This window comes from Lissotriton vulgaris, chromosome 3_1 (genome assembly GCF_964263255.1).
Source record: "Lissotriton vulgaris chromosome 3_1, aLisVul1.2, whole genome shotgun sequence".
NCBI lineage: Eukaryota > Metazoa > Chordata > Amphibia > Caudata > Salamandridae > Lissotriton > Lissotriton vulgaris.
In genome coordinates this window covers 752,299,301-752,312,817 of record NC_141689.1, presented here as the reverse complement: position 1 = coordinate 752,312,817, position 13,517 = coordinate 752,299,301, and the positions used below count along the sequence as shown (strand labels likewise).

Below are 13,517 nucleotides of genomic sequence, written 5' to 3'. Positions count from 1 at the left end.
TGACATCTCAAATGACATCACTGATGACATCACTGATGACATCTCAAATGACTTCACTGATGACATCACTGATGACAACACCCAGTGACTGTATGTTTCTGTAAAGTTAAAATATGTCTTACATATTGAAGAATGAGTGGATGTATAAGTGTCTGGATGAAGGATTTAGTAGGTGCATGACTGACTGTATGAGTGAGTGATTAAATGTGTCTCACTGAGTGCATGGGTTAGTGACTAAACTGTCTTAATTTGGCAATCATTATATATGTTGTTCTGTAAACTGCTGCATGTTTAAATCAGTAGCTATATGAGTAACTATATGGGTTATTGAATGGTTGCCCAAGTATTTGTATGGGAGACTGAGTATGTGTGTGGGTGGCTGGGAGGTGTATGACTCTGTGCATAGATGTGTGAGCAGTTGATTAACTAAATGTATGGGTTCAAAAGTGCATGTGGAAACAGCTGTATGGGCGGTCGACTGACTGCATGAGTGTATTGGTGAGTGAATGGATATCTCAGTGCTACATGTCAAAGTAAGTACATATGTAAAACACAGTCCATGTGAGAGTTGACATATATAAATAACTGAACATAAGAGCTAGTGAATGTGAGAGTGGCTGTATCGATCATTGTGAACTTGTATCAGGGATTGTATAAGAGAGTAAATATGTGTTAGTATATGTTTGAATAAGTAAGGTGTGTATAACTGTATAGTTGAGGAAATGGAGGTGTGATTAATCTTTTGCATGACTGAGTAGGTGTGTGAGTAACTCCATGGATAAGTGACAGTCTGTGAGTGTCTGTTTATACTGATTGTATCTAAGGTTATATTAGAGTCTGAAGATGTTCATTGTATTATCACATAAATGATATCATCAGTGATGTGATCAGTAATGTCAAATGAGATGTCAGTGATGTCATCAGTGATGTCATTTGAGATGTCATCAGTGATGTCATCAGTGATGTCACTGACCATGTCATGAATGATGTAATATGTGACATCATTAGCAATGGATTGCGGGTGCGCGATATATAGTTAGTGCAACTAACTATATATGGAATTTCAATGGTTTTGTGCGAGTAAAATAAGGTTTTGTAAATGCTAATCCTTAACTATATATGGTCTATAACCTATGGTTTTTTCAGTGAATATATATATATATATATATCAATCGGCATTGAAGACTGAGTGGATGTATATATGTCTGAATGGAGGATTTAGTAGCAATGTGATTGACTGTTTAAGTGACTAATTTAAAGTGTTTCACTAAATATATGGGATAGTGAATAAACTGTGTGAATACCTGTATCACTATCTCTTGTTGTGTAAACTACTACATACGTTGGTTACTAGCTATGTGAAAGTCTATATTAGTTATTAATAAGTTGAGTGAGTATTTGTATGGGATAGTGGATGTGTGTGTGGTTGGGTGGGAGGTGTGTGACTGTCCAAATATGTGTAAATAGCTGATTTAGTAGGTATATGAGGTTAAGACTGTATGTGGAAACAGTTGTTTGGGTGAGTGAATCTCTTTATGGGTGTGGTGATGAGTAAATATATTTCTCAATGATACAATATCCAACAAACTAGAAATTTAAAAGGCAGTGTATGTGACAGTTGTATATAAATAAGTATACATAAGACTCAGTGATTGTATGAGTGACTGTATCGAACAGTGTATACTTGTAATTGTTATTTTATAACACACTTAGTATGAGTAACTATCTATATGAATACATAAAGTGGTGTTTGTATAAGTGTGTTGCTTAGTAAATGTAAGTATGATCAATTGTTTGCATAAGGGAGTAGGATGAGTGCATAGGTTAATAGGATGTGTGCTGGAGTGTAATGTCGATGTAGGTGTATAAGTATATTTAATAGTGTTCTATTGATCTTTGTTAGCATGTATGAGTGAATCTATAGGTAAGTGTTTAGATGTGTGTGTAGATTTAGAAATCACTGACTGGGTTTTTAGAAATTGGTATTGGTGTGTCAATGGTTTCAAATAGGATACTCCATATTTTATAATGAGTGTTGAAGGGTTATACTAGTGTATGATAAGATGTATCAGATTGTCACGTGGATGATGTAATCAGTGATGTCATTTAAGATGTCATCAGTGATGTCACAGACCATGTCATGAATGATATAATATGTAACATCATCAGCAGTGGATTGCGCGTGCGGAGGAATTTCAATGGTTTTGTACAATTGAAATGTCCAGCTAACTAGAACACCCCTAAAACCTATGTTTTTTTCAGTGAATTTCTAAGGTTTTTTTAACTGCTAATTCCTAACTTTAACATGTCTGAAACCTATGGTTTTTTCAGTGAATTTCAAAGGTTTTTTAAATGCTAATTCCTAACTATAACATGTCTGAAACCTACGGTTTTTTCAGTGAATTTCAAAGGTTTTGTAAATGAACATTTTTAAATGTATTAATTGTTATATTTATTTTTTGATACTGCTTTACTACATTTTTTACACTATTTATTTTTAGATATTGTATTTTTAAAATTACATTATAATTACATTATACATTAAATTACAAAATATACTTTCTCAGAATGAATTACTTTAGTTAAAATACTTTGCAAATAGGCAATAGACTTTTAAGTACAGTAGTTACAGTTGTTGAAATGGGAAACACAATTTCAAACACAATGCAACATTGAGCTGAATGGAAATTTCTAGTTAAATGTAATTAGTTACTTTATGGATTACTTTTCTAACCACAGAACTGTATCCTAGATTCAGTCCTGGGACATCTCCTGTAAGCAGTTGAGTAAAAGCGTTTTAGTTACAGTAGTGAATTTTAAGGAATATTATTGTATTTTAAAAGTTGACACTTAGACACTTTTTCACATTGAATCACCAATGTTATCCTGTTAGCCTGAAATTCACTTAGCAGGTAAGTAGTGTTATTGTTACTTTTTCTTACTTAGTGGTGGATCCTTGATCCAGCACTGGTGCATCTCCTGTAAACAGTTGAAAGAATGCGTTTAAGTCATACAGTCGATTTTTAAGGAATATTTGTATTTTGTGAAAATAGAAACTTTTCTAGTGAAAACCAGACAATGGATTCCTATGCAAGGAAATGCAAGTTACTAGTAAGTACGGTTAGAATTACTTTTCAGGGTCAGTGCTGGGCTAAAAGATGCAGCACTGGGTTCTCTCCTGATAACAGGTGAGGTATTTGGAATTCGTTGTTCGGATGATGTTAGGTAAATATTTTAAAGTTCCAAAACTCCACACTTGGAAGAATTTCCAAGTGAAACCAGTCAATGATAGCATATGGAAGCAAATTCAAGTTACTGGTAAGTAGGTTTAGAATTACTTTTCAGGATCAGTACTGGGCTCAAAGATGCAGCACTGAGGTCTCTCCTGATAACAGGCGAGTAAATCGGAATTCGTAGTTTGGCTGATTTTACTTTGGTGCACTATATATAGAGCCACTTTCCTACACCATCCCCTCCCTTCACCACTGTCTAAACGCGCCCTGTGTCCATTTTAATTTGGGAGATTAAGTCCCCTTGAATCCTCAGGGTCCCTGGGGTCCAAGTAGCCCACTAGGTACCTCCAGTAAGCGCCACAGAGCTGCGTTGCAGAGAGGTGTAAAAAGGGGCACGGCCTGGGCCACCTCTCTGCAACGCAGCGGCGCTTACTGGAAGCACCTGGTGGGCTAGTTAGCCCACAAGGGCCCTCAGGATTGAAGGGGAATTATTTCCCCAGATTAAAACACACCACAGGGCGTCTTTGCACATGTGACCTCAGGCCCTGTCCCCTCCCTTCGCCCCTGTGTAAACGCCCCATGTGTTCATTTTAATTTGGGAGATTAAGTCCCCTTGAATCCTGTGGGTCCCTAGGGTCCAACTAGCCCACCAGGTACCTCCAGTAAGTGCCACAGAGCTGCATTGCAGAGAGGTGTAAAGAGGGGCATGGCCTCTGAACACCTCTCTGCAACAGCTCCCTGGCGCATACTGGATGTTCCTGGTGGGCTAGTTGGCCCCCAGGGACCCTCAAGATTGAAGAGGAATTAATTCCTCAACTTAAAACGCACCACAGGGCACGTTTGCACAATGGTAAAGGAAGGGGGCAGGGCCTGAGGTGACATGTGTGCAAACACGCCCTGTGGGGCATTTTAAAATGGAGAATTAATTTCTCCTCAATCCTGAGGTCCCCTGTGGGCCAACTAGCCCAGCAGGTACCTCCAGTATGCGCCAGGGAGCTGCACTGCAGAGAAGTGTCAGAGGCCACGCCCCTTTTTACACCTCTCTGCAACGCACCTCCGTGGGATGGCGGTCCCCAGGGCTGGGGGGCTCTCAGAACTAGAAGCCCTGTGGGGTGGCGGTCCCCGGGGCTGGAGGGGGGCCCGAGAGCCCCCCCTACTAATTTTAAGAAGCCCCGGGTGGTGGCGGTCCCCGGGGCTGCGGGGGGGCCTGGGAGCCTCCCACACCAAATTTTTAGAAGACCCAGGGGGCGGTGGTCCCCAGGGATGGAGGGTCTGAGAGCCCCTCACCCAATTTGAAGATGCCCCCGGGTCCCCGGGCCTGCTGGGGGGCCGTGAGCCCCCCAAGTAAATTAAGATAAAGCCTGGGGGGTGGCGGTCCCCAGGACAGTGTGGGGGGATTGGGCTCCCCCACACTTTTTTTCATCCTGCCCCCAGGGTTTGGCCCCCCGGGGGCTAATTATCATATGCAAGTGTGGGAGCCCGCACTTCATTTTTTTAAATTTAATTTTTTTTTTAATCGGCAAGATCCGCGCATCCTGCGTGGATTTTGCCAATTTAAAAAATATATATATATATTTTGGCCTTGGGGTCCTTGTGGGACCCCCTTAGCAAGCCGAGGGGGTCAGGGTGTTTCTACCCTTCCCCCTTTTTGCGTTTTTCGCATTTGTTTATTAGGTTTATTGTGCCACGTTCTACAGAGGCACAAGATGGCTGCCAACACTTCCTGGTTTGGAGTGTTGACAGCCAATTAGCACACACATACACTTACCTTCTTACGTTACATATACTTACCTTGCGATGTAAAGACATTCATGGTTAAGGCTTGCGTTGTAAAGGCAATGCGTTGTAAAGGCAATGCGTGGTAAAGGCATTGCATAGTAATGGATGCATGGTAAGGGCATTATGTTGTCATATGGGCTCAACCAAAATGTCAGTGACAACCAATAACAAAAGGGGGGTTTTACCGATTTTCCCATTACATATATGTAATTCTTTGGGTTAACCAAAATTGTGATTGACAGTTGAACAAACAAATGGAAAGATATGTCAGAAGAAGGCTGGCTTAAAGAGCATGTAATGTATGTATATTACGTATTGATAACAATAAGTGTATCACGAAAGGCAGAACCTCCATAACACGTCAAACCTGCACTAACTTTCATCCATGGGAGTGATGAATTAATAATCAATTAAGAAATAAAGACGTTGCTGAGAGCTTGCTCACAAATATGGTCCTGTGTTCATGTAAATCACCTTCACAGATGCCAAAAAAAAAAAAATGGGTGGTCCTAAAACAGCCTTATTAAGCTTAGTTTAAATTAGATTTCGTAGATTAGACATGAACCATCATCTCTTAGATATGATAAATGTTTTTTCCAACACAAAAAGTGAATTTACAAACTAGAAAAAATATACAAGCATCTTTTCTTTCTCTGCTTCTATCAGGCTAGTTATAGCTCAAAGTTAATCTTGCCCTTCCTGATTTAACAGTACTACAATAAGACAAGCCTGATACATTCTGAATGACATTATATTGAATTAATTTACCTACGGTGGAACCAGACACACTCAGGAATAACAATGAACATATTGCAAGATTATTTACTCCAACTACCATGCAGCTTTCCATCAATAAAAAGTGTGTGTTTCTCAAAATGTGCATGTTGAAGTGAGCGTCATACAATTAATTTTGGTTGAACATTGGTGTTCGAACTGCAAATACTGTTGCTCTCAAATTATTTTCGGAATAGAAAATATAGTGAACGCAATGCCTGGTAGGTCTGGAGGAGCCAAAGAGTAGGGTGCAACTAGGCATAAGAAACCACATTTTTATAGCTACCTGATCAAAAACATTTAAATGGTCAGCATTTTGTAAAAGTTCAGATCTCATTTTGGACACTACCTGTAAGAGTTTGGATTTGAATGCTCATGGAGTTGAGTGTCTGAATATGAATCTTCTTCAAAATCATCATCGTCACCACTTTCCTGGCTTTCCTCTGAATCGTACTCTACTTTACTGAGTGATGGTGGAAGAAAGGGCTGTAAAATCACATACAAAAATAGAATATTTATTACGGGCTTTAAATATGACTGTGCAGGATAATTTTTGTTTCTTTTGTGCCAGAAATCCTGATCAGTTACAAAATCTCTTGCACTTATGAACAGACGTTAGGTGAACGAAAATATAATTTATAAAAGAAAATTCACATCTTAGTTGACAGAATCAATCAGGATTTGTGGAACTATACAATCAACTAGCCATCTGCTTGTAGAAAAGCTGCCTATATGGTTGGCAAATTATCGACCGTCATAAATGTAAAAGTTAGGATCGAGAAAAGGCATGGTCACTGTAAAATTCAGTGAACATCCCATTTCTTGTAGGTGTGTGGGTATTCACATGTTTTGCATGATCTGAGTAATAGGGACAACTGCTTTTTGCATTATAAAATTCTATGAATTGTTTCTATTAAATTTGTTTTGCTGCCTGCAGACCTACACCGTGAGAATTCTTAAAGACAGACTTGAGCTGGCCATAGAATACTGACTGCAAGGAAAAGCCAAGATTTCTTGCTTTCAAAATATAAGGGGCATGTAACATTTTATTCTATCTGAAAATTAGCACCTCCTGATCGCTTCTTGTATGAAGTGCTAAGGGTCTCTCAATTTAACTCACAACACTAAACCCTCTCTTAAAATATTTTGGATGATATACATTTTAAGCCTTCATACCATATCAGGTCGGTTCATAAAACGTTATTCGTCTTGATAGAACAGCCATAAAAGTACATACCTTCGGTAACAATAAATCTGTAAGTAACATAAGCTAGTTATAGATTCCTTACCTTAGAATTACCCCCAGGCATCATACTGGATCCGGAAAGTTTTTTGTCAGCAGTACCCCTGCGCGTCGGTAGGTGGCTTCAGTCGACTTCGCGTTAGTCGTCGGTGTCGTGGTCGCCGGGATGATGTTGCGGTAGCTACTTCGAAGCCGCCCTTGTGGTGTGACATCAGTTCTGTACACGATTTTCCATGCCAGAAGTGCAGAGCCATGCAAGACACTGACTACTGGTGCACAAAACTAGGGCCATGAAAGGATGACCTTAACCTTAGAAGTCAGTTTGTAGAATGGGGAGGATGGTTGGGGCGGTAAGGAATCTATAACTAATCTATGTTTCCTACAAATATATCATTACCGAAGGTTAATAACTTGTTCATCTGAAAGAAACGGTTATAGATTCTTTACCTTAGAATAGATACCCTAGCATTACCAACCCAGGAGGTGGGTCTGCGAACCAAGTTCACACTAGAAAGTCCTGGAGAACAGAATGGCCAAAGAAGCTGTCTCTTCAGACTTGGTTGTCCAGGCAGTAGTGCCTGGTGAACGTGTGCAGCGATGGCCACGTAGCATGCTGAAAGATGTCATTCAGGGGGACTCCTCGTCCCAAAGCAATAGTAGCTGCAGTCGCCCTGATGGAATGGGTGCGCAGCCCCTACTGGAGGCTCCTTCTTTGCCAAAGAGTTGCAGGCTTTGATGCACAGAACAACCTACCTGGAGATGGTTCGTTTGTCCCACCTTTCTTAGCGCCCATGTAACCAACAAAGAGCTGGTTGTCCACCCAGAGTTCTTTGGTGAAATTCAAGTAGAAGGAAAGCACACTTTTGGATCCAGACAGTGGAGCCTCTCTTCCTCTTTTGAAGGATGCGGAAAAAAGGTGGGCAAAGTGATGGTTTGGCCAATGTGGAAAGAAGTAACCACCTTGGGAAGAAAGGAAGGTCTGGTTCTCAGGATGACATTGTCCGGATGGACAGCCAGAAAGGGAGGCTTAGAAGAAAGAGCTTTAAGCTCACTCATTCTGCGTGCAGGGGTGATGGCCACCAGGAAGGCAGTTTTCAAAATGAGAAGTCTGAGAAGACAGTTATCTAGCGGCTTAAAGGTAGGTAAGAACCAAGTTCAAGTCCCACTGAGGCATTATGAAGAGAACAGGAGGAAAGAGGAGTAGTGGCCTTAAGGAATTGTATTTACAACAGGGGACTTGAAAAGAGAAGGCTGATCAGGGAGCCTAAGGAAGGCTGAAATGGCCGAGAGGTAGCTCTTTAAAGGTGCCCAGAGCAGAGCCCTGCTGGGCCAAAGAAATGAGGAACAAGAGAACCTCAGAAAGAGAGGCGGAAAGGGGATCCACAGCCTTTGCTGCACACCATGCCACAAATTTGTTCCATCTGCAGGCGTATACCGTCTTAGTGGAGGGATGCCTGGCTGCCAAGATAACATTGTAGACTTCGGGAGGCTGGTCAAATGATGTCAACTGCAGCTGCTCAATCTCCACGCAAGGAGGTTAAGGCTGGACAGGTTCGGGTGGAAGACCGTCCCCTGCTGGTGCAACAGAAGATCCTCCCAAAGAGGCAGTCTGATTGGAGGACCAATGGCCATGTTGAGCAGCTCGGGATACCAGACTCTTCATGCCAATCAGGAGACACAAGAATGGCTTGGGCCCGGTCGTGCTTGATCTTCTTCAGTGCTCTGGGCAGAAGTGGTATAGGCATAAAGGCGCTGCTCGTTCTCTTCTGTGGCGAACAGATCTAACCAAGGCTCTCCCCACTGCTGAAAGATACCTTGCACCACCTTCGAGTGAAGACTCCATTCGTGATCCATCATGCACCTGCAGCTGAGTTCATCTGCCCTGGCGTTAAGATAACGTGCCAGGTGTTGAACCACCATGGATATGCACTGATGTTCCAGCCATGTCCACAGGCGGAGGGCCTCGACATAGGGTCCACAACCCCACTCCACTTTGTTTGTTGCAGTACTACATGACGGTGGTGTTGTCCGTGAACACCTGCACTACCTTTCCCCGGACAAAGGGAAGGAATGCCTTGAGTACAAGATGAATCACCCGAAGCTCCAGAAGGTTGATGTGGAGTCCGGACTCCGCCGGAGACCAGAGGCCTCTGATCTTCGGCTTCCCCATGTGGCTGCCCCATCCCAGAAGTGATGCATCAGTAACCACTGTTAATTTTGATTGAGTAAGAGAGAGGGATCTGCCTTCGACCAATCCTGGTTTGTAAGCCACCACTGCAATTGGTGTGCAGTGCCCTCTGAGATCTGGATGCTATCAGACAGATTCTCTTGATGTTGAGCTCACTGGAACTTCAGGTCCCACTGCAGAGCCCACAAATGCCATCTGGCATAATCCATCAGCAGGATGCAGGACGCCATCAGACCCAGCAGCCTGAGGGTCATCCTGACCGAGACCGGGGATAGAGGCTGAAAGATCAGAATCATTACCTGAATATGCCAGACTCGCTGTTCGGGAGGATAAACCCAAAACTGCGTTGAGTCAAGAACCGCTCTGATGAAGAGGAGCTTCTGGGATGGGGTCAGTTTTGACTTCGGCACATTGATGGAGAAACCCAGTGAATGCAGGAGGTCGGCTGTTGTCTGGAGGTGGGAGACGACAGCCTGGGGCGAACACTCATTCAACAGCCAGTCAGCAAGATAGGGGAATACTGGAACCCCTGATCTGTACAGATAAGCTGCAACCATTGCATCACTTTCATGAACACCCGAGGGGGGCTGGTAAGGCCAAAAGAGAGCACGGTAAACTGAAAATGCTCGTGGCCTACTATGAACCATAGGTAACGCCTGTGGGCCGGCAGGATGAGGATGTGGAAATAGGCATCCTGCAAGTCCAATGCTACCATCCAGTCTCCAGGGTCGAGGGCAGACAAGACCTGAGCAAGAGTCAACATCTAGAACTTCTCCTTCCGCAGAAAGAGGTTGACGTTCCTGAGATCCAAGATAGGACGCAGGCCTTTGTCCTTCTTGGGCACCAGAAAGTAGTGGGAATAGCAACCACAACCTACTTCTGGGGCAGGAATACGCTTGCTAGTTCCTTTGGCCAAGAGTGCCGAAACGTCCTGTTGGAGACGGGCCAGGCGATTCTCTGGCATGGGATGATACTGAGGTGGCATGGATGGAGGGGTAGTCTCAAAGGGGATGGAGTAGCCCCTTCGGACTATTTGCAAAACCCACCTGTCCAACGTGATTGGTGCGCCAGTGGTGGAGGTGATGGCGGATCCTGCCGCCCATAGGTGTTTGGTGGCCCTGAAAGGTCGGACTAGGAGAGTTTGGAATCTGCTGCTGAGAGGGTTGTGTTGGACTGGCCCATCGCAGGCCCCCAGAACCACGGCAGTGGATCCCACGTCCCCTGTTGCACTGGGGCTGAACAGATTGCACCGGTCTGTGGCTGTGGGCGGGACGTAGCGGGGCACCCCTTGCGTAGCCACGAAAGGGGCGAAAGGCAGACTGCACAGGACGAGTGGTGGAGAGGCCTAAGGACCTGGCCATAGCCAGAGAGTCCTTAAAGCGCTCTAGTGCATTGCCTGCTTTGTCGCTGAAAAGGCGACAGCCATCAAAGGGCTTGTCCATAAGTATGCATTGGACATCCCCGGAAAAACCAGTCGAACGCAACCAGGCATAGTGTCGAAGGGGTACTTACGTGGAAATCGTCCTGCCAAATGTGTCAGCGGTATCCAGCCCACAGCGGATGGTAAACTTCGCTGTGTCTCTCCCTTCAGCAACCACTCGAGAGAGCACGGCCCAGGCCTCCTAAGGGCACTGAGGCAGCACTTGGGCACCATGACCCACACTGAGTGGGTGTAACAGCCCAATAGACATGCAGTGTTTACCAACCACAGTCCCAAGCTGGAGGAAGAAAACATCTTCTTCCCAAGATGATCCAACTTTAAGGATTCCCTGTCCAGGGGAACGGTAGGGAATGCGCCTTTGGACGTGGAGGCTTGGACTACCAAGCTCTCAGGGGTGGGGTGTTGGGAGAGAAAAAGTGGGGTCACCCGGGGCCGGGCGGTGGTATCGGGCAATCATCCTGTCCACAGGAGTCCCTGTGTTGGGCCTGGACCAGGTGCCCAAAAGGATGTCCCTGAGGGCTTCATTAAACATCAGCAAAGGGCTCCGAAGAGCTTGCTGCCGGTTGAAGCACCTCTGCCAGGAGGTTAGTCCTGACCGCCACGGTAGGTAGCTCGAGGTAGAGACCCTCACGGCCACCCTACGCAACACCACTGCGTATGACGCTCCCTTCTCCGTAGCTAAGGTAGGAGGAGACAGCATGCCAAGGTCTGGAGAGATATCCAAACCACTGGCTTCCCTTAGTTCCTCTCTCCAGTCCTGCTCATACACCAACTGGTCTGTTAAAGGGTCTCCAGACCCCTCCCAGACTTACCTAACCCCAAGTGTGAAGACTTCAACAAAGAACAGTGTTGGCTCCGCAACTGGCCCCTCAACCTCCCCCGCGATCGGGACCTCGAGCAACGCAGAGCCGACTGCCAGGCCTCAAGCAGCTTTTGGGACCGCTCCCGCAAAGATTTCAGGGCCATGGTCGGGTAGTCGGAGCACGACTTGGGGTCGTGGTCATGCTCCAGGCAGTAGAGGCAGATGCGGTGCGGATCCGTCACTGACATGAGTCGATTACAGGAACCGCAAGCCTTAAAGCCGGGCATCCCTCGTGCACCAGGAGTCGGTGGACTCAAGCAACAACAAAGTTGACAAACGTCGAGAGAAAGTTCAGTCAAAAATTGCTCTCTCCGGATCTGCACTTGCTGACGCGGAAAAAGAAAGAACTGGCGTTAGCGCGCGAGGGCGGTGTCTACTGCAACGTCATCCCAGCGACCACGTCGCCGACAACGAATGCGGAGTTGATAGACGCCATCTTCCGGCGCGCAGGGGTACTGCTGACGAAAAACTTTTCGGATCCAGTCTGACGCCTGGGGGTAATTCTAAGGTAAGGAATCTATAACTAACTGTTTCTTTCAGGTACATAAAATAAATACAATAAAAACATCATGGTAACCACATAAAATCCATTTCTCCATAAACCAATTACATAATTTAAAATTGAGGGCCCACTAATACATAAGACCTTTCTTCACATTAATGGCTTTCAGAAAATAAAGGGCAAAATTATAACACATAAAGGGTTCATTTAGTGCAATCAAATATTTCATGACACCTTCATAAGATCTAATGTTCTGTGCGACAAAAATATGTTAAAGATACAAACACCTATGATTCTGATAGAAATTACAAAACAGCAGAAAGTGCAACATGCTTTGCTTGCTTCGACCATTACATGAGCAGGGGGTCGTATCTGAGGGACAAAACTGCTAATTTGGAAAAACCACTAATTGATGCACGATACCACATCTAAGTCTTACCAAGACAAAACAATGCGCCATATTTGTCACACAGGATAAATAACTATTACTACCATCTTCTAATTTAAATGACATATAGTGGGCAACTGAAGATTTTGTCCTGTCAACAGCCATTCACCAGACAGATCTGTACTACAAAAAAGTTTCTTTAACAGTCATCTTAGTTAATGATAACACCTGTGGAGCATATGACCATAGGCAATTTAAACCGCATACTAAAAGAGGAATTCATATAAACTAACCAGGGGATATGTGAAACATTATCCAGGGTTAGACAATCTAAAAGAATTGATCTAGTAAAGCTAGTTTCCTATTTTGCCCATTGATAAAACCAAACAACAGAGTTCTTACCAAAAGTACCAAAAGTATATCTTCTAAATGCTGTAGGCTGACCTCCTGATGAACAATCACAGTTGAAGGAGAAGCGGGTAGACATAATCATTTTTAAAAACTGTTTGTCTCAACTTGCAAGGAGGTGCTAGAGGCATAACCCCAAAGTATACCTCCATATATGGCACTCGTCACCACTCCCTTGGAAATATCAACCATTTATGTAATGGGTCGACTACCTAATTTAGAGAAAAATCTGAAAATACCTTGTGAAGCTCTGCTAATTTTGGCTTTAGTATTTAAAATCTGTTGTGCCCATGAACCACTGCCCATAAAAAAAAATACCCAAACAGCTGAATGAGTTTACTTTAACAATAGGGATATTAGCAATAAAAATGGTTCTACATTGTTGTGCTTTTGTTTGCAGACCATAGTAAACGTTTTAGATTTGTTAATCACCATTTTCTTGGAGGATATACAGTACCCAAAACCATCCATCAATTTCCAGCTAGCCAACCAGGGTCCTAGATAGCACAACAGCATCATTAGTGTATAAAAGTACTGGTAATTGAGTGCCCATCGGCACAGGGAGCATCAGCTTGCAAATACTGCAAGAGGTTATCCACCCTATTAATAAAAAGTGAGAACAGTAAGCGGGATAACATACAGCCTTTTCAAAAGCCTTGCCCTTCTTTAAAGGTAGGCAAACATTCACACTGTGGCCCA

The 13,517-nt window shown here is 43.9% G+C and overlaps 1 protein-coding gene across 2 annotated transcripts in view; it reads right to left on the bottom strand.

Annotated features, from left to right (window-relative positions):
* Nucleotides 1-13,517, bottom strand: part of DMXL1 (Dmx like 1) — a 2,236,090-nt gene that overhangs the window by 716,513 nt on the left and 1,506,060 nt on the right. For both annotated transcript variants that reach the window (XM_086961064.1, XM_086961065.1), the window contains one exon: nucleotides 6,136-6,272. In XM_086961064.1, coding sequence (XP_086817190.1) covers nucleotides 6,136-6,272 — 137 coding nt within the window. The remainder of the gene's footprint in view (nucleotides 1-6,135; nucleotides 6,273-13,517) is intronic.